The sequence below is a fragment of the Centruroides vittatus genome, unplaced genomic scaffold (genome assembly GCF_030686945.1).
Source record: "Centruroides vittatus isolate TY-2023 unplaced genomic scaffold, ASM3068694v2 scaffold_996, whole genome shotgun sequence".
NCBI classification, from domain to species: domain Eukaryota; kingdom Metazoa; phylum Arthropoda; class Arachnida; order Scorpiones; family Buthidae; genus Centruroides; species Centruroides vittatus.
Genome location: NW_027122724.1, coordinates 623224 through 648786, shown reverse-complemented (window position 1 = coordinate 648786; position 25563 = coordinate 623224). Strand labels below are relative to the sequence as shown.

The following is a 25563-nucleotide window of genomic DNA, read 5'->3' as shown; positions in this document are numbered from 1 at the left end:
CAAACTCAGCGTTTTCTCGCCTACATTGAGAAGAGAGAATAGCGACACCCAGCTACCAAATAATCTGGGTTTTTACGTAGCTATTTAATAGCTATTTCGAGAAATGATCACCTTTTATATGGTCTTTTTGAAGGTTTAATTTTAAAAATATTGAGTACTATCGTAAGTATAAGGCGTTGCTCGAGTGAAATAGGACAAAGATAAAAGCCTTTTTTATAATTTTCAATTTACTTTATTTCTTAAAAACGCTTACACATAAGTAAATTTGCCGTAATAATCTGTAAAAATTCTGGAAAATTATAAATTTGTTTTCTTTGTAAATTATTGTTAATAGATTTAGTAAAACCATGCTAAAGTTTTAAGTTCATTCGAAATTTTAACAACTTTCTGTGAAAATTCGAACCCGACGGAACCAAACGCTAGCCATAAAATATTTTATTGTTTGCTTCCCACGGAAAAACCAGAAATCAAAAGGAACAAAATTCGAATAGTGCTGGTTGGTGAAAGAGAGGAACGTGACCGAGATTATAAAAGGGCGACACGAGAGGAAAAGGGGGTCGGTTACGTAGTGTCCATTAAACAGTGTGTGTGCGTCCCGAGTCCCGACGGAACCCGACGCAAACGAAAGAACCCGAGCCGAGGATACTTTGAACCTGTGACAAGACCGACTCGGACCAAGAGGTATTCCGCCCCAATTCGTGTAAACTCTTTCTCCGCGTATTAGAACTTAGGCGACGGTAGCTCGTCCCTATTATACTGTTGCTTTAGTCTTAATAAATTATTGTTGTTTTATACGTTGTTCATGTCCTTTATTCGAGTATCGCCGCCGCTCTATCGTCAGACCCATTTACTTCCGCACTCTCACTCGCGTGACGCGTAACTAATCCGAACCGCCATCTTGACCGTGGGCAGGTCTCACCGACCTGCCCACGGTCAAGTGAGTTAGCCGAGGAAAAAGAGGTGCGACTCCGTCCACCTCCCGGCGCACACCCACATTTCTATCATTTAGATCCTTTAACAATAATGAGTTAACTTGTGAGAATCATCATCATACAATTGTGAGCGAGAAACCATAATGTGAATTACGAAAAAATATAAACAATAATCGCAAGTTACTTGCATGGAGTCACTTTGACTCTATGGCACTGAGAATGTAACTTCTGTATTGTACCTGACACAGGTGATGAAACAACACATTACACGGCTTAAAAAGCCTGTTTTAAGGCGAAAAAATAAATGAAAATAATATTTGGAATATTAATGTATTTATTCTAATAAACAGCAAATGTGCAACGTAAAAATGTTATTAAAACTGTAATGTTTATTAATCTTCATTTATCAAAACTGACAGTTATAATTCCGAGTTTCAGCAGTTCAGTAAAAAGTAAATAACAACAAAATATTGTCATTACTTTTGTTCTGAAAAAATTTCGATTATTTATAAAACCATTTCGTTCATAAAAGTGATATTCGCAGTAGTTTTTCTAGAGCATCTGTTTTTATGAAGAAACTCCGGTTACTTGAATGAGAGAAGAGAAAACAGAATATAATCCACTGATAACCTGTAAATAATTTAAAAATTAATAAATATAACAGCACTAAACAAAAAATAAGAATATCTATACCTTTTACTCTCAAAAAGATAAAGTCAAAGAACTATTTACCCTTATCAAGTAATTTTTCTTAATGTAGAAAAATCCGCACATCGATATTCCGAACGGTCTTCCTCCAAATCTCTTCATGAAACAAACAATCTGAAATGATTCAATTATTAACGCAACTACATCAAACATTTCATAAACTGAAGGATAAAAACCTACTTTGAATCTGTATTCTGGTGTGAAAGAAGAATTATATTTCCCGATGCTAATAAAATTATCGTAGACCTGAAATATATATTCCTTTTATTATATAATTGAACAATGTTAATTTTCAGAGTTTGAATTAATAGCAATACTTACAATAGATGTAAAATATGATAACGCCCACGACACTATTAATGATGCAACCAATAATAACATTCCAAATGCTGCTAGTACAACACGAAAAATTATATCAATCTTTACAAAGAGAACAATATATATACAGAAGCAAGTTTCGTAGATATAAAAGATGTAAATAAGAGGAATGAACACCTTCCATTTTTCATTAATATCTTCGAATATTTCCCAAATTTCCCAAAGATTATTCATTAGTTCATCAACGAATGTTTTTCTTGCATTAATTACAAGTTGCAACTGAACAGAAATGTTTATCAACCTTTTTCCTAAAAGTAAGAAGACGATCAATAAAAGTACAAATATACAAATTACGTGAGACACAACATAAAGTATCCAAAGTTCAAGACCAAAAATGCAAAAAAAAGTCATTTTATAATCGTACTGTGCAAATTTAAAAGCCGAATAACTGATGAACCAAATTACTGCGATACAACACAGAAGAATAAAAACACCGAAACAGTGACAGTGAAAAATATAACGTTCATATTTCTGGAAAAATTCTTCTTCTTTCTTGAAATTTTTCATCAAGCGAAAAATATTAAGTTTTCTTCTTTTCAAAATACTGAATTGTAGAGCTGCGTACAGGGAACACCACCATGCGATAAACTTAATGTAGAATTTGTTATTTTCAAACACCAGTACTAGGTGAATACAAAACTCTTCGAATGTTATCATTGTTGTATACAATAATACCACCGTCCAAAAAAACATTTCGAGTAAATTGACGTAAATTTTGAATAGGCTCTGAATTCTATTTGACTTTTCCTTTCGACAATTGCACGTCTCTAACATATCCAAACCGAATACCTTCATGAAAGAAATGAACGGTTGAAGTTTTTCAGCAATACAGTTATTATATGACGACTCCATTTCTACACAAGTGTAATGTCTATTTCGTTGTAAGTTTATCAAATAAATATTAATTTGTATCCCCGTTTTAAATATTCACTGTAGATTCAGAAAAAGGCACTATTTGCGAAGTTACAATCCCTACAATTACGCTTGTAGTCGTATGCTTTCCACTCCGATGTTCTTAAAGTAAATGTAAAATCGGTAAATGTTGCCTCTGATTGGTAGATACCCAAATATTCTGCAGAAAATCGACAGAGTGACGTCAACAGATGCTTAAACGAATCACGTTACAGACTCTAGAAGAGAATCTGTCGCCTGGAAACATGTCGTGATCAATCAAATATCACTTTTATGTCATTTTAATACGCTATTGTTTGACATGCTTTATAAATGATTTTAATGTATTCGAACATTAATCGAAAATTATGCAGTAAAACTAATGAACAACTAAACAGAAATGCTTACTATATTTCATCTAGAAATAGATATCTCTATAGGTTCTATTAATGTATTTATGGTAACTAATAGAAATTCCTGAGTGTATTATACTACCACAAAGACATTACTTTTAAATGATGTTACTAAACGTCAATAATGTAATGGCTTTATCGATTTATTGAAATAAATGAATAGCTTTCCCTTTAAGAATTGTTAACATTACATAAGAATATTAATAATATGCAGAGAGATGTTTTAGATTTTATACAGTACATTAGATATTTAAAGTAGAAACTGAAGACTGTGATTGCACCTGCTTGAAAATGAAGAATTAAGATACAGTAATATTATAACATTTTAATTGTAATAACTAAATCTCTTAACCCGACTGAAATTAAACGATAATAATTGTAACTGATTACAAATATATTTGTATATCCGTTTTGAATGAATGATTAAATGTCACATGAATATATTTAGTTTCCAGAATAATTCTTGACAAAAATAAACATAATACTCATAATCTTTCCATTATGAAATACTATATAAATTCTCTGTATTGTAAAAAATACATTTTCACGAATACAGTACACATATCTCATATACCTCATTGGAATTATAAGTTACTACAGAATTTTCAGATAGTATTTTTCTTACGATTTAAATACACTACAACAGTTGCGCAAATTCAACACACGAATTTAAAAAAAATACAAAACAAAAGAAAAATATTATTATTAGAAATACACTTCACTTGAAATACATTCAGTTGCCCCTCTGTTATGAATATAGTACAGATTTAAGTTCAGGCCCTCAAAATACTTTAGAGCATTGTTGAACCCTAAAGTAATATTTTTGCATGTTGTTGCTATTGGTAATTCAAGCTTTCATATACTAAATGTTTGTCCCCACTGAATTGTGTCACAATTTCAAACTGACTTTGAAAAGAGGAGAATCATATTTTTTACATTACTCAGGGGCACACTGTTAATTATAATACATTTTTGTCTGAATATACATCATTCATACAACTTTCTGCTCGGTTATGTAAGAAATAAAAAACAAGTACACTTTCGACAAGAAATTGAAAATAAGGAAAATATTTTCACCCCTAAATAAGGTTTAAAATGTCAATTAATTTAAGATGGTAAATATACACTTTAAATTCAATAAATTAAAAATTGAAGCCCGGCATTGTTACCATATCCAATAAATAAATTTAGCATGGATTGCTTTCTTACATTCAGCAATAGAGAATGCCATCTCTGATGTATTCTTTATATTACTCATACACAAAATAAGATTCATGGCAAATTACAGTATTGATTGAAAATGCCATATTAATATATAATATTTTCAAAAATCAATAAATATATAAATTTTAAAATCTTCAAAATTTTCAGTATTTCTGAGGAAAAGTAGCACAAGTACTGTACATCTGTATACCACGAATTTTAAATAACGATAACATTTACAATTTAAAATTCCATGTTAATCGAATTTTATAGTTTTAAATTATAAAATGAATTTTTTCCATAACAAAGATAACTAAAATGACTCTTAATGATTACTTTTGAAAATTAAGTACATTTATTTAATACTACTAGATTACAGTGTGTTCTTTACTAAGTAGTTTTAGAAAAGAAACGTTATGTTATCCTTTCTTTAATTTTGTAGAATAAATTAAAACATAAATTAAAAACAAACACAATTTACTAAATACTAAAGAAAATGAAACTCAAAGATTCGTTGTTTTTTTGCTTAGTTTTACAATATCTTATATTTAGTACTGTTCTATTGACTATAACAATAAAAAAAAATTATTCCTGTGCTTTTCTACTTTACATAAAGTTCGAAACAGAAAACCGCAGAACAGTGACAAAGATATTATGGGCAGCAGACACTTGAAAAATCATTTTCAGCAAAATCACTAAACATTCATAGTTGCATGCGACTTTAGACCTTTCCAGCTAGATTTCTACTGAATGTTACCGAATTTTCTTCACGCGTCTAACACCTAAATATAAGTTGCTGTCCTGTAAATACAATGTAATACATAAACCTAGTCTGATAATTCCTATGAAAAAATATAATGATCAGGAAAATAGCAGCGTCATTCTGGAACAAAAATAATGTTCATTAACAGAAATAAAAATTAGACCACGTTAATTATCGTCGAACCTTCAGTGTCTAAGTAAATTTTAGATTTTTGAACCAATTGTGAAGTATCTAAATATTTAGCATAAGAATAACACAAGGCCTGATATCCAAATCAAGTTCACAGTTTTAAGGATTATATCACTGGAAAAAGTCGCATTACTTTCTTTGCTCTATAAGAAAAAGAAGCCAACACACAACTCATACTGAGCTTTTTACTTTATATCGTGAAGTTTCATATCTAAAACAACGTTCACTTATTTGTTTGAACATGTTGTTTGTCAGTGATTGGCGTATTAACAGTGAAAATTCCGTATTTCGTCCGTAAAAATTTAATACTTGACTTATATAACAAGATCGCCAGTTAATACACCGGTATGAAATCTTTCAATTGTTTGTTTCATTCTTAAACATGTAATTTACAGAACTTTCGGCAGAGCATCTGTTGTTTCGTAAAACTCCTGTCAATTGAATCAGAGAAGAGAAAAAGGAATACAATCCACTCACCACCTAAAAACAGTTCAAAGTATAATAAATAAAACAGCAGCAAATAATATTTTATCTCTATTTATGATCATTCTCAAATATTTTTCTTTGAAAATTACACTAAAAATGAATTTCGAATTGAAGCTTTATAAATAATTTTATAATATTTTAATAAATGACTACTAGAAACTAATAACAAAATATTAATTTTTGAATCGAAATATAGTTGTTTATGGAAACTTTTTGCAATTTGCATTTTATTATCAATAAATATTATTTGCCGTAATATATAAATACGATATTCTGCTAGTAAAACTATAGACAACACTACAGTAAAAAGTATTTACCCTTATCAAGAAATTTCTTTTGACGTAGAAAAATCCCCACACAGATATCCCGAAAGGTCTTCCTCCGAATCTCTTCATGAAACAAATGATCTGAAATTATGCAAATATTAATAAAATTCCATCACGTATGCAATAAAGATTTATAAATAACGTACTTTAAATCTGTATTTCGGTGTATATACAGAAGAGTTATACTTCCCGATGTTGATAAAACTGTCGTATATCTGTAGTAGATTTATAAGAAAAATTAATATTTAGTTCATTACCTAGAAAATATATATCCTATCATCTGCATATTGATTAGATCAATACTCACGATTGAGGTAAAAATTGATAATGCCCAGGATACTATTAATGCTCCGGTGAAAAATGTAACTGCAATTACTGCGATTGCCACACGAAAAATTATGTCAAGATCTACGAAGAGAGCGATATATATAAAAAGACAAGTTTCATAGATGAAAAAACTGTAAATAAGTGGGAGAAGCGCATTCCATTTATCGTTGAGTTCTTCAAATAGCTGCCAAATTTCCCAGAGATTTTCCATTAGTTGATCAATAAAAAATCTTGTTGCATTCGTTGCAAACTGCAACTGAATAGAAATGTTTATCAATTTTTTCCCTAAAAGTGACGAACAAATAACTGAAAAGAGAAGCATACAAATGATGTGAGACGGTACATAAATTAACCAAAGATTTATGCTGAAAACACAGCGCAGAGACATGTTATAAACGTTTTGTGCCGATTTTAATGCAGAATAACCACAGTACGAACTCACTGTGAAGCAAGATAAAAGTATGAAAACGTAAAAAAAGAAATAATAAATAATGTAATCTTCATGCTTTTCGATAAATTCTTCTTCCTTTTTAAAATTTCCCATGAAATCATGAATATTTAACTTTCTGCGTTTCAAAATACTGAATTGTACAGCTGTGTACAAAGAAGCGATCCATGCAAACGAATATAATGTAAAATTTATTATTTTCAAATATCGAAAATATTTGAATGCAAACACCTTTAGTCGTAATCATTACTGTAAGCATTAACACCATCGCCCATAAAAATATTTCGATTAAATTCGTATAAATTGTAAACAATTTCTCGATTTATTTTTGGTTTTTCTTTGTGACAATCGCATGTTTGCAGAATACTCAAACCAAAGACTCTAAAAACAGAAATCAATGGTCGAAGATTTGTGGCAATACAATTGCCGTATGGTGAATGCATTTTGTACGAAACAAGTGCAAAGATTATTTCCTTGTACAGTCCCGAAGTGCACCGATGTTAATCGTTGAGTTTGATTACAATAGAAAAATATATAAAATCGGCATTATACACAGTTTGCAAATTGAATACTTGAGAAGAATTCGAAGTTTAGAATAACGCTTTAAGTCGTCTGGTCATTACTAGAATATACTTTAAAGTGAATACGTAATGAAAAACGTGGCTAGTGATTGGTTGATAGACGCAATTGTGAATAAAATCGATTGAGTGACGTTAACGAGTGTTTAATCCAATCACGATACAGACTGTTTGAGACTGACTAAATTATGACTCGGAAACAATTCGCCATCGATAAATTTTAATTTCTATACCATTTTAATTTCATTATTTTATTATATATTTGACATTTTTTAAAAACATTTTGCCATATTTTTTATTCCTAAGTGCGGCAGATTGTTTGTAAATATAAATTTCATTCTATAATAAATTACAGATTAAAGTATTTAAAGTGTAGGTTTATGCGTACATATTGTTAGGCGTGTTAAGATTAAATTGACTTCGCACTAAATTACGAGTAATTTACGAAAAAAAAACTTTATTGAAATGCATTTTATCATCTTTATACAATTATCCCTTTTCATTGCGAGTTAAAATCAGATGATTAGCAATACAAACTTAATTCAATTATGTAAAGTAATCGCGATGAAAGATATAGCTAATTATTTAATTAATAAATTGTGTCTCTACTCGGAGTATAAGTGTATGCGTGGAAGTTGATACAGGAATTCTGTAGTGTAAACATTGTGACTTTAATTCTAAAAATGATTATAATGTTATTTCATAAATGTATATATTACGCAGTTATTTCTAATATATAAATATTCCATATATATAAATTAAATCCTTGTGGTATCTATGATATTATGGATATACAATATTAGATTTTTGAAATATATTTTATTAAGATCTATATATCTATATAATATATACGTAAATGAACGTAAATTTTATTATATTCTTTACGAAGTAATTGCCAATATTCAATATTTAACATTAAATTATACGCATGCTTCTTAATTTAATTATAGTGTGACGAAAAATAACTGAAATTTAGTATAAATAACAATAACGTATACATTGAATGTTTAGGAGATTTTATAATGAGTAAACACAAGTGACTAACGAAATAAGTTCATTTATAAGAATGTAGTAAATAATTACATGTTACGTTCGCATAAAAATATATTATTTGCATTATCAAACTTCAAGGATTTGTAGATATTTTGGACACAAAATAGCACGAGTATCATTTTAATGTGTGTTGCAAATATAAAACATAATGACAGATAAAAGTTTTGTTTTTATCGCATTTTATTCTTTTAATTCATAAAACAAATTTCCTGCATAAGAAAGAGTTTTAGGTTCATTCTTAACACTTAATTATTAATATTAAATACTTTTTTCCATTGCTAGATTTCGGGCAGTTTTTTCTCTCCAAATACTTCAACACAACAATCATTATTTTTTCACCCCTTTGATTTTGTAGACTATTTAAACTCATTTTTGATATCAATCTTATTAAATTTTTGAGACAATAAATATCCTTTATTCAAGCATTTACAACGATAAGCATGTTACAATTACTACACATGATTGAGCAAAAATATAATTTTATTAATTTGTTCTTCGTTTATTATGACATAATTATATGACAATATGTTTATAGTTTACTAGCTGACCCGGCTACGCGTTGTTGTGGCTCAAAATGTATCTATTATAAATGTATAACACTTCCCCCGTGAAGGGAATTTCAAAAAATCCCTTCTTAGTGTACAGTACATTCTCTTGACGTACTCTATTAAAACGCAATCAAAAACGCATCTAAAATAGTATAAATAAAAGCCGAGTTCTTCACAGTAAGCCTTAATCCCGTCACTTTTCCCGCTGGGGAATATCGAAAAATCCCTTTTTAGTGTATATTCTGTTGACGTAACCTATTAAAACGCAATTAAAAACGCAAAAAACCGCATGTAAAATAGTATAATAGAAGCCGAGTTCTTCACGGTAAGCCTTAATCCCGTCCATCTCCCCTCACTGGGGGGAATTTCGACATGTATATTATATAAAAACACGTGCGTATTCGAATGCAACGTTGTGTCAAAATTTCAAAGGAATCGGTAGGAACAAACGAACGTTATATTTTATTTATATAGATAGATAGAAAATGATCTGCTTCAGTCCATTCTCACAGAAAAGCATAATGCCTCACAGAAAAGCAAACTTAGGTAGTCGGAATACTTAGCGCCATCTGTTGGACATAAAAGACTTAATCCATATATAAATATATTTTTGAAAGGGGGAAATGGTGTAGGGGTATGAAAAATAGATAGTAGCCGATTCTCAGACCTACTGAATATGCATATAAAATTTGGTAAAAATCGGTAAAGCCGTTTCGGAGGAGTAAGGTAACTAACATTGTGACACGAGAATTTTATATATAAGATTTTCTTTACATTATTTATTTACTTATAAGTAATTTATGACAAAGTTGTAATGTAAAAGAGGAATTAAATTACAATAATTATTCCGAGAGTTTAAAATAAAAAATAATAATTAGTTTTTATTTAACTGTCACACCATACATTTTGGTTCGAATACCGTTTTTTATTATACTCCATCTTGCAATACTACTTACATATATTTCGATAACAAGGCTAAAATAAAGGTTTAAATTGGAAAAAAAAATTATTTTAAATAATCAGTAAACATTCTCTGAAATTATTTTTTGTCTTTGTTTCTTGTTTTCTATTTGTATATCTCTCAACTCCTACCACGTATAATACATTTTCGATCAATCAGAAAACTACATTTACGTCTCTGGTTAATGAAAAATTTAGATTAGACAATTGTCATTTCGAACTTTTAATTATACGTGTAGATGTTCACATGGGCTCAGCATTGCTTGGACGTTTCATTAGCTGGTGGATTAATTACAGTTTATTCAGTAACATTTTAGTAAGTAAAATGTACATTAATTGCCTGGCGTATTTACAATAATAAAACCGAAAAACTCAAAAAGTTTCTAACACTTAATATAAAAAACAGGTAAAAACATTAAGTAAAACTTTACAATAAAGACTTACAAGACTGAATACGACAATATTACTATATTCACACGGTTAATCCAAAAAAACTTATTTTGGCACGGTAAGGGCATGAAAGATTATTAATGCTAAATTTGCTGCTGTAAAACTGAACAATTTATATAATATTATAAGTAACATACGAATTAATTTTATATATTTTTATATATTATAAAAACAGAACTAATTGCTTTATATATGATTGAAAGCGCGAAACACAATTGTAAAATTTCCGTGTATTTTTATCATTTTCCTTTTCTATTTCGAAGAAAATTTTCACTAGAAAATTAATTTTACCTTTAATAAATATATATTTGTAATTTTCAAAATCTGAAAATTTTCAAACGATTATTTAAAGATTTGCAACGAATCACAAATTTCATAAATTGAATTCAATTCATTTTATTCGTACATTAAATAACTTAAAGTAAATGAAACACATTCCTATTTCATAAGGAATTTCGGTTTCAAGATTTATGTAAATGAAATAAAATTATAGGAATTTCTACCAACACGTGTACATTTGAGTTACAGTGGTAAAGTTTTCATGTATTAATATAATACCCAATCGTATTCTGCATCAAATAATATAACATTTAAATTAATTGTAAAATCTTGTAAAATCTTGTAAAATCTCTTGTAAAATCTTTATTTTTTGTTAATAAAATTAATAATATAAGAAACTGTTTAATTGTGGCAATTAACGTACACGATATTTTCTCGAAAGCACGTTACGAAGATTTTAGAAGGTACATTCTCTGTAACTTCGATACACTTCAGAATTGTTAGAACGAGCTTACATACAAACTGCGGAGTTTTGTAATTCCATCATCACATCTCTTTAACTCCTTGTAGACTTACTTCAATTATTTTCCACAGGAAATGGACATATATGGTTATATATATGACCGGAAAATTTCATTCCTTTAAAACTAATTTATTAATAAAACATAAAATGAATGAATTATTCTGTTTGAAAACAAAAATATATAATTTCGTTAATTACCGAACAAATTTTTTATCGTGTAAAGTTAAACGTGAATTGAATAATTCTAATAATTGTAACGTAGAAAATGTACTTTTCTTGGTGATGAATGTAACGTCACTTTGGTAATGAAACAAATGTGATAAACATACATAAAATTCAACATATCGAATTATTACTGCTAAATACTAACTAAATTCGTAACTAATTCATCTGATAAGATTTTTCGAATGATATATTACATGACAACATGCAAAACTAACAAAAAATTAAATCCGGGTCAAAACAAACATGAACAATTTTACAGTATGCAGAACCGAGATGATAAGAGCAATAAACAATAACTCATCTCCGATCGAAAATTACAAAAGCTTTTTGGCTGGTAAATAATGAATTTACTTACAAGAGCCTGAATATACACGTATGTTACTTGTGCAGATATAGTAATTAAATTTAGAAGTACTGATAAAATATAACGTTCAATATTAAAAGTTCATACTCTCGATACAAAATAACTAAGAATAATCTATAGAATGATTAAGTAAACTACGTATTAAGTATATACGTATATACAGTTTGATAAATTTATCAGATTTTTTTAAAAATATAATATTGTATATCTATAATTTCATAGATTTTACTTTGTATTGAATTTTATAAATGGAAAATCTATTACAGATCGGAACGTTTTACTTATGTGAGAGTCCGAATTAATCGACTAAAAAAAATTCAAAATTTTATTATTTCATTTATCATTTTTCCATGTATTCTATACAAATGTCGACATCGAAAACAAAACAGTCAAATTTTTTCCGGAGAATGACTGTATTTCCTTTCCCAAAGATTGTTTCCTCTCCTCGCGGAACTCGAATCTGAGTCAGAGGGGAGCTAAAGACAAAGTTCGCCTAATTGGCGAAAAAAGTAATGTGACATGATAAAATAAAAGGAGAGGGCGCGAAAACAGAGGGGTCGATCGTTGTTCCAACCTCAAGCCGAACTCGAAAGCGTCCGAGTCCTAACGACATCTGACCGCCGCCGACTCTCCTGTCCTCGAAGCAAGTCTGCAACTCTATCCCGAAACTATCGACGATCCCCTGAACGAGGTATGGCGACCCTTATTCTGTAAACACTCTCTCTCGGGTTAGAAAACCGCAAGTTAGAAAGTCGTCTTATCTATGTGGAAAGTTGTAAATGTTCCCTCTGTTTGTTAATAAACTCCGTTTGTTATTCACATGATTTCCTTTTATTCGAGTATCTTGGTATTATTATCTTGGTATTATCGACAAATCTACTCTCCTCCTCCACTCGACCTAACAGACTATTAAGCCCGACATCGAAAGACAGTTAAACTCCAGACTGGATACTGCCATTCTAAACTGTATGCAAGGTTGCAGCGACCTGTAATCCGAGGTAAAAGGAGGTACGACTCTGTCTACCTTTCGGTATTCCCATACTTACATCTATATAATTTATTTTATATAAGTCATAAGTTATAGAAACACATATAAGTAATAAACACAAATTATATGAATACGATAAAAAATTACAATAAAAGATCGATGAATATCCTTTCATTTACTTCTAATACATTCTTCATTGTAATTATTAGAATCACGTTGTTACCGATAGTCATATAATTATTTTTGTACTCTGATAACAACACTACAAGGTTAACTGGAAATTTTGTCAAGACGAAAAATTGCACTCTCATCAACTTCTAATTATCATAAATACGTTTATTTAATCGTTACCCTACGTAAAAATATACTTGCATTTTAAATATTTCAAGCTTTTATATAATTAAGTTTATTTTTAATAATAATTTGTAAAACTTGAAAATAACGAATATTCCTAAATATTTTAAAATAATCTTAAATATATAACTTAATAAGGTATTAAAAATAATTTGAGAATTAAAATTTTGTTTATTTGAATTGTTGTTGCCAAGCAACATAAGCTTTCTTACAGTTCGTATCGTTGGCGTAAACGCTCTAAACGTCACACAATCGATTTTCTTTTTTAATTGTTTATACTCAGCAGTAAAACCTCTACAATTACTTTACATTCACTTAAAGAGCATTCCAGTAAACAGAAGACGAAATATTCGAATTATTCTCAAATATTCAATTTGCAAACTGTGTTTATTGTCGAATCTATAGTCTGTTTGGCAGAAAATGCATCCACAATACAGCAATTGTTCGACCTTTGATTTTTGTTTAGACCTTTGTGTTGCCACAAAAGTTTTACTTTTGACATGTTGGAGACATGCAACTGTAGAATGAGAAGCCAACAGGCTTTGAAAAATTTTACTCGAATTTCCTCGAAATATTTTTATTGGCTATGGTATTATTGTTTACAACAGTGATAGTAACATCTGAAGGGTTTGCAGTCAAGTATATTTGAAATTTAAAAACAATATAATCCATGTACAATTTATTGCATGGACTTGTTTCCTGTACATAGCTTTTCAATTCAGCATTTTGAAAAGAAGAAAGCTTAATATCCATTCATTACTTGATGAGCGATTTCAAAGAAGAACAAAAATATAACGAAAAGTTTGAATACATTTTTCATTATTTTTGTTTCTACATTGTCAATCTTTTATGTTGCTTTACAATGAGTTCGTAAGTTTATTATTATATTATATGATTGGAACGTCACAATTAAAAAATATCTCCGCTTTATGCCTTCAGGATTGATCTTTGGTTTTTTTATGTTGTTTCTCATATAGTTTCTATACTTCTCCTTTTTGTAAGTTTTTTATTACTTACAGGAAAAAAATTAATAAACATTTCTATTCAATTGCAACTTGCAAATCACGCAAGAATAGCTTCCATTGATGGAATAATGAAAAATCTTTGGAAAATTTGGCAGATATTTGAAGAATTGAACGAAAATTGAAAGGAGTTTATTCCTCTTGTTTACGATTTTTTCGTCAATCAAACTGGTTTCAATATATGTATTTCTATCTTCTTACATCTCGATATAATCTTTCGTGTTACAATCGCGATAGTTGGAGTGACATTCTTCACTGGTTCACTAGTATTGTCGCGGGCATTATCAATTTTTACCTCACTTGTGAGTAGTGTTTTTTAATACACAATTGTACACTCGTCAAATATAATTGTAGTGTGAATAAACTAAATAATGATTTTTTAATAAAAACATTTTAGGTGTATGACAGTTTTACCAACATTGGAAAGTACCGTTTTTCTACTTTCACACACGAATATAAATTCAAAGTACGTATTTTGTTTGACTTAATAGTATAATCGTTTTAATTGTTTTAATAATCGAATCATTTCAGATCAATCTTCACTCTCTCAGCAGATTACTTACAACAATATTCAAACACCAAAACACTTGCTGAGCTTACTGCTATTTTTAATTTCTAACGTTTTCAATTTAATTTTTTATAGATCATCTTCAGGAAAAATTTATTACATTTCCACAATCGAACATAACGCCTTCGAATGCTAGCAACATTTAAAATTTTTCGAATCTTTAAAAAAATTATAACGGTTTAAATAATAAAGGTTTAAATAACAAATATTAAACCAACCACAAACAAATTATAAATACACTACTAATCAACAAACATAAAAATAAAAATAAAAAAATAAATATACGCATCGAAAGTAGATTAAACTAGTTAAAGCTGCCATGTCGTTTCGACGGGTTTTTTAATCCCATTTCTTTTTCTATTATGTATTTCCAGGCCGTTGGGAGAGTATTGGCGTCTTTTGCATTTAAACACTTGTCTTCTACCTTACTCTTATATATTTCTACTTTTTCCATCCCTAACGCAATCGTCGGGGAATGGACCGTCTTTTCTATTCTCGCTTCATCCCATTTTACGTTCGCTCCTTCTGTTTGTCTCATGATCGCCAAAATGGTGTTATTATGCCCTTTTTTACATCATATCTGTGTTCCTTTATACGCGTTGCCAAATTTCTTTTAGTGACTCCAATATTATCTTCTGTCACTCCTAATTGCTCATTGTCAAATGGAATTTTATAAACTCTTGCCTTATCTTGCATTCTCATTATGTCCTTATCGTTTCTAAGCAATCTGTACATGCTTGATGCTCTTTTATATATCATTTTTGTGCTTTTATATTTACATAACTCTTCCATCACTCCTTCCATTTTCCTGTCGTATGTGAACTTGCTGATCCGATCCTCTCTATTAAATCCTCTGTCTCTATGCTGTTTGTAACTCTTAAGCAATTTTTCTATTACGTTCGCTATATATCCTAACTGCTTTGCCACTTTTTAAATTTTGCTAATCTCCTTAATTTGATCTTGTACGTTGGTGCAATATAATAGCGCCCTTTTAATAAGCGCCTTAAACGCTGACATCTTATATTTGAACTGACCATTTCACCATGCTGGTGTATATAGTGGCGCAAGCGTGGGTTTTAAATACACTGATGTTTGTGTACTGCCTCTTCTAAACCTCATATTTATGTCCAGAAAATAGAGCTGTGTATGGCTTTTTTGCTCTATCCTTAGCTTTAACCCATAAGGATTGTCATTCATAGCAATTAAAAAATCTTCAATCCTTCGTTCATCTTTCCAAATTATTAATACGTCATTCACACACCTCTTGTACATTATAATTTCTTCTTCAAATGATCTTAGGACATCCTTTTCTAGTTGACGCACCACTAACTCGCATAGGAGTCCCGATATGGAACTTCCCATTGAGACACCCTTCTTTTGCTTGTACGTTCCCCCATCGAATCCAAAAAATGATTGATAGCACATCAAATACGCAAGTCTATTTAAATCCTTTAACTTCTAAACTACCTTATTTGGATCATTCACCTCATACACATCTTCCTCAATTTCCCCATAGATGTACTTTTTTAATCTCTTCTCCAGTATAAAGGTTGGTGCATTGCATTTTTCAACTACCAGCCGAACCTCCTTTCTCTTTTTATGTGTTTTTGCGAATGCGAATATTCGTGGCATTCGGGGGTTAGGATTACGCGATCTTTTTAAGAATGGCAGGTATGTTGACAGCGGTGTTCTTTCAAGCCGCTTAACCTTGTTGTTTGTTGCCGTGACAATCTTTTCATCAACAATATCACATTCCGTCTTCTTAATATAATCCCCGATGGCTTCATTATACCTTTTTCTTTAGTTATTAGCATTTGTTTAGTCTTATCTGCTTTTGTTAACTACCATTTGCTCTTTTGCTAGCCATTCCATTCTAAACTTCATACTTTATCTTTCTTTTCCTTCAATTCTGCGTTCTTCCTTCTTTTTTATAAATACCATTTTCCATCTGATATAATCCCTTTCAACCTCGTTAACGCCGGCCATCCCTCTTTCCAGTTCACCCATTGTAGTTTTCCTGTTGCTTATGCTTCCAGGAACATAATTGGGCCCATTATTTAACACTTTCTCTACAGCTTTTGGTACCTCAATCTGGTCCCATAGAATGTATGGCTTTATACTTCGTTTTTGTTCCTTGGGAGCCTGTTTCTTTACAATCCATGCTATCTTTTGTAATATTTCCTTTCTATGGTATTTTTTACTTTTTCTGTAAACTTTACTGTTCTACTGTTGATTTCTTTTAACCATTCTGGATTCTTTTAATAGATTTTGTTTTCCAAATCAATGCACTCATTTAAAATACCATATTTTTTGTTTTTCATAAGCCTAATTGACCTACATAAACATGCCTCCTGGAATCCCTTCTTTAATTTTTCGCACTCTAACGGTACTCTAATTCTGTGTATGGACATCGGAAATACCTTATTGTCCTCACATTCTTTAAGGAACTTCAATCTGCAGCTAGTCCTAACCAGTTTCAACGCAACCTTTCTGTATAACTTATACACGTTGGCCGGTGCCGCCATTATAACAATCTTCACTCTTTCAGCAGATTACATGTACAAAATGAGAAATTAACATATTTTCCAAAAACACTTTCTGGTTTTGCTATTGTCAACAAGCTTCACTGATTATAAAATCCTTAAATATAATTTCAGTGATCACTGCAGCGTATCTAGCATTTTTATTTTCCATTACATGTATCACCGTGAAATAACACTATTGCAAGATTTTTAAATTAAATGTATAGTCAATTACAAAACATGTTGGGGTCAATTAGACATCATGTAATGTTTTGTGGTAATTTGAGAGTTAATATTTTTCTGTTTATAACAATTGATTTCTTGTAGGTTTTACGTCATGTGGAAATTATTATAATTTGACAACAGAAATTACAATACTATATCATATAGTAACAACTGAATGTAAATTGTATCACCTATTTAATACTTCAATGAATATAGAAACCTGTCAGTATTGAAATAAACACAGAAATTAAATGTAATATTTCATTAGTTAAATCGCATCATAATTTAGTTGGTATTATCCTAGTAGTGTTTGTGTGGTAGAGCCTTCCAATACTAAATGTTAAATGACCTGTTTGTCTGACCGCAAAATTTCAAGCTATTAAGAATATAATCATTTTATTAGTTGTGCGTTTGTCGCAGGTTGTCGCGAATTTAACTTCATGTTTTCAAGCTGGCAACAGCGAAAATTTGATTAAAAACAGTTAAAAGTTTGGGAATACCTTAATGAAATGATAAGAATTTTTATACAGCAAAACGGTTAGTTCCAAAAACCACCACTATCGGGGAGTATCATAACTTCATACATAACACAACAATCAGGTTCACAGCTTATCTGTTTAATGTGAAATAAACATGTTCAAAACATGACAATAACCATTTTCTATTAGTATCTGAAATTGGTAACACAGCATTTTCAACGGTTGCATGCAATGTGTGCCTTAAAATATTACGCACATAGCGTGCTATGCTGTCTTTAAGGTCTGACGGAAATGTTATACGATCAAAGTAGACCAAGTCTTCGAAATAGCATCACAGCCAAAAATGGCATAGATTCTAGTCAGTAAATCATGCAAGCCAATACCCGAGTGTTATCTTGAAAAAAGTCTTGTGTTTGTGGTTTTTAAAACTAACTCATTTGCTGTATTGAAAATTTTTATAGTCTGGTTAATATATTCTCAAACTTTTATGACTTTGTGATGAAAATTGTTTCGCTGTAGCTAGCTGGGAATTGTCAACTGTAATTTGGCAAACTGTGTTTTAAAAATACAATTCTTATATCTTCAATACTAAACATCTAGGTTTTCCTAGCTATTTTATTGTTCATTTTGTTTTTGTCAATTTCAAATTTAAAACGAAATTCAAATTTATTTTATTCGTGATTTATTCGTTAAACTTTTGAATTAAGAGGCCATTATGCAATAGAGTTTTATATGACAATATTCAAATACTGGCTTGTGTTTATCAATTTATGAAAAATAGCTTTTAGTAACGATGCCTTATACATTTATTAAATGGCAGAATCTATTTTATGTTTAAATTATTCAGACACGATGCAATTTAATTTAGAAGTGATGTTTACAATTATTTTGTTATGCGAAAAATTCATGTTCGGTTGTTTTGTAATAGAATCAATTGCCTTTAATACAAGTCAGGTGTTCAGAATATTTTAGTGTAAGTACTTAATGGATAAAATTGAAAATAGATGGCAAATTATGCCATGACAGAAATTAACATGTTAACAGGCAGACTAATATACGCAATATTAAGAAGAATTAGGCTATCGATTAGTGTAAGTTAACGAATAAATTATTACTGTGAAAACTGCGTTAGTTTTATTATAATGTTATGAAGAAACTTTCTCACTGATTGATGTTCATTACCATTTAAAACGGGCAAATTGAGAAATAAATTTATTGATGAAAATTCGAAAATCAATATTCTGAGTAGTCTGTTTGAATCAATGAATATTGACCACACAGCAACAGTGAATATTACAATAAATAAAGTACTTTTCAAAACCCATTAAGATCAACTATCAATTTATATACTTTAGAAGTTTTTTAAGTAACAAATAAACAAAAAAGTTTTAGTAGAAACGAAAATAATAAAACTTCGTTTTTCTATAATTCATATTTACAAAGGACGTGCTTGTACATTTACATCACAATGAATTAAAATGATACAGTATGTATGTATTGATATTGTGTCATGTAGCTTTGGTTTTGCAATGAGTTTTGGTGTATGGACACTAAACTCTTTGAAAACTTAATATCTATTCGTGAATAAATCTAAATGATCAACTAAATAGTTGATAACTAACAATAACATATTGAAAAATCTACTTAACACTTTTATGTGGTTGCAGGTTGGCGCTTTTCCTACGGCTGGATGTAAAGATTTCCGGGTTTCGTAAGACATGAATGGAGTCAGTTTCCACAGAAATTCAACCTTGGAAGTATTGCTCTTCGGCATATCGCTCATTAGTTGCATTGCCCTGTTCCTTCAAAAACTAATTCTACTCCAGGTCATATAACTTATATAAATCTCAAGAATACTCATCGTCAGTTATGTCAATCCGAAGATTTTTCTGTGTTACATCTGCTACAAAACTGCCAACCTCTAAACAATCTGCGTAAACAATACGATATAATAAATATACGTAACGATAGCCCAACTTTGTTACTTTAAAAATAACTTAGATAATATCAGCAGAAAAGATTCTTATAACATTTATAATTTTTTTGTTAAATACACTGAAAAAATTCTCTGTTATACTTAATCATTGTTCTTCTAAAGCTAAGTGATTTTGTTAGGCAGTTTATTTTTTAATTATTACTCTTATATATTGTATGTATTATAAGTATGTAAAGCAAACTGATAGTTCTTACTGTGAAAATGTATTCTCCCTTATAAGGGTAAACTTCTTTTGAAAATAAATAATAATAATAATAATAATTCAGCTAGAGACAGATGGTTAACAACTTAAAAACCGACAAAATGACATTAAAAAATACATACAATATACAATTGATGTATATTTCTTCTTGGAAAATCAAACGTCAACGACATAGCAAAAAAAGTTCTTTACAATATCACTCATGCACTCATGCATAAATTAGTTGCAGTTTTAAACACATCTGCATGCTTGTGGTGAAAAACTAGGAGAGCATCGTAATTAGCATATCTACACGAATAACAGAGTTCCAAGGATATGTTTTTATTTTGTACCAAAATTATTGTATAGTCAAAATTTCATTTAAACATACACGATATCTTTGAGTTTTGGAGCTGTTAGGCTCTCATCAGCAAGTTTACCAACGACATTTTCTTAATAATTTCAATTAGTGCAGGAATTTTATATTTTTTCTTTTAAATGAAAAAATATAAAATTCTTGACAATGGAACGATTCAAAATTATAATCTCTGAGTTTTTAAGTATATTCTTCAAACCGACACTATTTAGTGCAAAATTAAATAATATCACTTCAAACATATTCCTGCATTTAAAACAATTTAGTTAATTAAATCAATGAAGATTGGTTTGAACTAATATCATTAAGCTTTCGCTTTCCCTTCAGCATTGCTTTAACCTTACTGGATTTTTCCTTTTATACTTTCCCTCACTCCCTCTGTACATGATGCTGTTTCGTGTTACGTATATTTTTTTTACTGTGTTGTTATTTATTTTGTCTTTTTGTTTAACTTAACCTTGTGTTAGGCGCGCGGGGTAAAAAACACGGTGGAACGCGCGGGGTGAATTTACATCCCACGCGATTAAAATTGTTACTGAAAAAATCAAGATTTTTTTCGCAATTTTTTCGTTTTTCACGTTAGTGGGATTGTGTTTCTGATGTATTAATCAACAATACTACTTAAAATATATTATTTTTGTTTATTTATAACGAAAACAAAAAAGTATTACGTTTCGCGAATTTTTCAGGAAAAAATTCGTCAATTTCAAAAGTCTATTTTTCAAACTGTAAACATGTCTGTTGCTATCTAATCGTTGAATCGTATTCCTGTATGTGTTTTTTAACTGTTCCAATCATTAAATGCTTTGTCACAAACCCCGGGCCAAAAATATTTCAGTATTTCCAAAATTACACCCTCCGAAACTCTACAGCAACTAGAGATAAAAAAAGCGGATTATTGCCATATAACATCGATAGTAAACTTCTTTTAACTGTAATTGGTTACTTTTTTGTCTGTTATTAGATCCACCAGTAAAAACAATTGTCGGTAAAATTCCCGCGAAATGCCACGCCCCCGCAGACTACCACTTTGACTTATGTAAACAGTCGCTATAAAATCGCTTGTTTTAATCGTTTGTTTACTTCTAATTTAGTAATGAGAGATTGTTTGACGTTATTTAGACAAATAAACATGTTTTTAAGACAATTTAGCAATAAATATTTCCAAAAACGCCACTTTTCAAACTTTCAATGCTAAGTCTATGGGACACCTTTTTTCCGTTTATTGGTCTTAAAAAACTTATTTACACGCCTTTTATGTTTTTATTCGTCATTTGTAATATGACTGATTCGATATCAGGCAATGACCGTTTTTTCAGTACACTAACTCGGGTCCACCCCCTCCAATGGTCGCGCTAAAAAAACTTTCTCCGTTATACGCTGGGGGTGCAGGTGCACCCCATGCATTTTGCTGTGTTTTTTTGTAAAAAGGTTTTTTTTTCGTGGAATTTTTAACATTTTCAGTGCAATCTTCAGTACTTTGAAGAAAGGTACTGAAGGCACTATTTTGAGCAATCATTACATGAGAAAATACACGCGTTTAAAATGTTTGGGGTGCATCTGCACCCCGCGCGACTAACGGAGGGTGTATGTGTTCCTACAATTGCCTTTTATAATTATTTTTCTCTTTTTTCTTTATTCTTACTGAGTTTAAATCTAGTTCGCATCCTCTTAAATTACAATGATTCGCTACTACAAAATTAGCATAATTTTCTTTGGTTGCACGAATATGTTCCTTTAACCTCTTAATCTTATTTTTAGTTTTCTTTTTGTTTTTCTAATATATTATTTTTTCTGGATACAACTACAATTAAATAAATACTGCACACAGTTTTCTTATGTTATTTATATTTTTAGTCGTTTCTATAACAAAGATGTTATACACAATAACGGTTAATTCCAAAAACGACGTCTACGGGAGAATCATAACTTCATACATAAAACAACAATTACCTACCAAGCTTATCTGTCTAATGTGAAATATACATATTTCAAACATGAAAACGACCATTTATTGCTACTATCGGAAATCGTAATACAGCATTTTCAACGGTTGCATGCAAGGTGTGTCTTAAAATAATACGCACATGGCATGCTATTCTGCCTTTAAGGTCTGACAGAAATATTAGAAGATCAAGGTAGATTCATGTCTGGAAATCATGCAAACCAAAACCCGACTTTTTGTTTTGTGTTGGTGGTTGTTAGAACAAACTTATTTTTGTATTGAAAATTTTTATAATTTCCTTAATACATTCTCGAACTTTTATAACTTTCTGATGAAAATTTTTCGCTTTAGCCAGCTGGGAATGGCCAACTGTAATTTGGCACACTGTATGTTATAAATACAATTCTAAAATCTTTCATACTGAACACCTAATATTTCCTAGATATATTATTCTTCGTTTTGTTTACTCAATTTCAAATTTAAAACGAAATTCAAATTTATTCGTGAAACTTTTCAATTAAGAGGCCATTATGCAATAGAGTTTTATATGACAATATTCTAATACTGGCTTGTGTTTATCAATTTATGAAAAATAGCTTTTAGTAACGATGCCATATACATTTATTGAATGACAAAATCTATTTTATGTTTAAATTATTCATACACGATGCAATTTAATTTAGAAGTGATGTTTACAAAATATTTTGTTATGCGAAAAATTTAGGTTTGGTTCCTTTCTAATAGAATCAATTGCTTTTAATAGAAGTCAGCTATTTAGAGTATTTTAGTGTAAGTACTTAATTAATGGATAAAATTGAAAATAGATGGTAAATTATGCCATGACATATTTCCATGTTAACAGGCAGACCAATATACGGAATGTTAAGAAGAATTTAGCTATCGATTAGTGTAAATTAACGAAAGAATTAATACTGAAAAGACTGAATTAATTTTATTATGATGTTATGAAGAACCTCTCTGATTAATGCCCACTTCCTTTTAAAACAAGCAAATTGAGAGATAAATTTAATGATGAATATTCTAAAATGAATATTCTGAATAGTCTGTTTGAATCAATGAATATTGACTACACAGCAACAGTGAATATTACAGAAAGTAAAGGACTTTTCAAAACCCATTAAAATCAACTATTAATCTATGTACCTGTACTTTAGAAGTTTTTCAAGTTATAAATAAACGAATAAACAAAAGAAAACAAAGTTTTGGTAAAAACGAAAATAATAAAACATTTTTTTGTATAATTCATATTTACGAACGACGTGTTGTACATTTACATCACAATTAATTAAAATGATACAGTATGTATTTATTGATATTGTGTTATGTAGCTATGGTTTTTCAATGAGTTTTGGTGTGTAGAAGAAAAGACTTATGATTCATTAAGACAAAGCACAGATTAATACGACACTAAAACTAGTTGAAGACTTACCCTCTATTCGTGAATAAATCAAAATAAATTTTATTTGATAACTAACACCAGCATATTGAAAACTCCACTTAACACTTTTATATAGTTGCAGGTTCGCGCTTTTCATACGGCTGGATGTAAAGATTTTAGGGTTTCGTAAGATATGAATGGAGTCATTTTCCCACAGAAACTCAACTTTGGATGTATTCCTCTTTTGCTTATCGCCTATTAGTTGCATTACCGTGTATCATATAACCATACAAAATTAAGCTAATGCCTTTATACGAATTTTCGTAATTGGTGTTGCCGCCTGAAAACAGTGTAAGACAATTAAAAAATCTGTGTTTCATAGTAGCCAAAAATGTAAAAGAAACGACTCAAGAAAGAATATTAATTTTTAATGTATTTTTTATGTTCGTATGTATTTCAATGTATTTGATATAAAATCATCGAGTCTTCACGTCCATTTTTTGGACAAAAACAAAGGTTTCGGTCTACTGGAGCGGAAAATATTTAACATATATAAAAACATATAATATAAAATAATTTTCCATATTATAAATTAAATCTTTCATGTTTTAAAGTTGAACTTGAAATTTAGTAAAAGCTTTTAACCCAGTACTTTCCAATCCATTTCTATTCTATTTATGCATTAACGATTACAGGGCAAACAAGTAAACAATGAAAAAATTTGAAAACAAAAAAATATTAGTTAGTAATTTATGGTTTTTTAAACAAGAATACAGAGTGAACAAATTGAAAGTATTAAAGAATAGAATGCTATTTCTACTCCAAACTAAACCAATTTCTGCATACAAACTTGCAACACAAGTCCCAGTTATTTTAATAAGTAAGTCTTTGTTGGAATGTTTTTCACTATATACTTGCAGTACTAACAGCTGCAAAAAACTACGGCGCAATTTTCAATCGATCAAAAATCTTAATGCGATCTCGTAGCACAAAAATTTTCTCTCAACGTCTTCATAAAACTTCGAGTTAAGATAAGATCAAGACTATCGTGATGACCTTCAAAAACAAGAATTTTATTTTAGTGCCGTAAACTGTTTTATAACTAGATGTTAACCATAGCGAATAGCCTATGTACAATATTTAACTATAAAAATGTTACGCAAACGCTACGTTTGGTTGCTGGAGTGCCCTTTCTGACGCAAAATTCAGAGAATGTCTGCAACTAAATATTACGTGAAATTTACACGTGAAAAACTATATATGAAATTCTTCTTACTATCGACTAAATCCTATTCTCCATTTGAATACACTTAAAAATGTCCCGACATAATTGTGGTATATTAGATTGGCTCTATTTACTGATGTTTGCATCTTGTTACTATTCAATGTGTACTTACACTTGTTCACATATTTCTTTCGCATTCTGTTTCTTGAGTTGCCTTCCTGTTTACCTATGTACATTGC

The 25563-nt window shown here is 30.0% G+C and overlaps 3 protein-coding genes across 3 annotated transcripts in view; all 3 read right to left on the bottom strand.

Moving 5' to 3' along the window:
• The window catches only part of LOC136990642 (uncharacterized), a 40588-nt gene extending 38187 nt beyond the window's left edge, over window positions 1-2401 (bottom strand). Inside the window, exons 1-3 of the mRNA XM_067289032.1 lie at window positions 1962-2401; window positions 1821-1886; window positions 1665-1754 (exon numbers count right to left, since the gene is read on the bottom strand). Coding sequence (XP_067145133.1) covers window positions 1665-1754; window positions 1821-1886; window positions 1962-2369 — 564 coding nt within the window. The 5' untranslated portion in view covers window positions 2370-2401. The remainder of the gene's footprint in view (window positions 1-1664; window positions 1755-1820; window positions 1887-1961) is intronic.
• LOC136990652 (uncharacterized) overlaps window positions 1-25563 on the bottom strand; it is a 194309-nt gene that overhangs the window by 82665 nt on the left and 86081 nt on the right. The window lies entirely within an intron of this gene.
• On the bottom strand, window positions 5828-6923 carry LOC136990654 (uncharacterized). The gene is made up of 4 exons (XM_067289045.1): window positions 6597-6923; window positions 6436-6504; window positions 6281-6370; window positions 5828-5957 (listed from the first exon to the last, which is right to left on the bottom strand). The coding sequence occupies exons 1-4, from the start codon at window positions 6825-6827 to the stop codon at window positions 5835-5837; spliced, it is 513 nt and encodes a 170-aa protein (XP_067145146.1). The 5' UTR covers window positions 6828-6923; the 3' UTR covers window positions 5828-5834.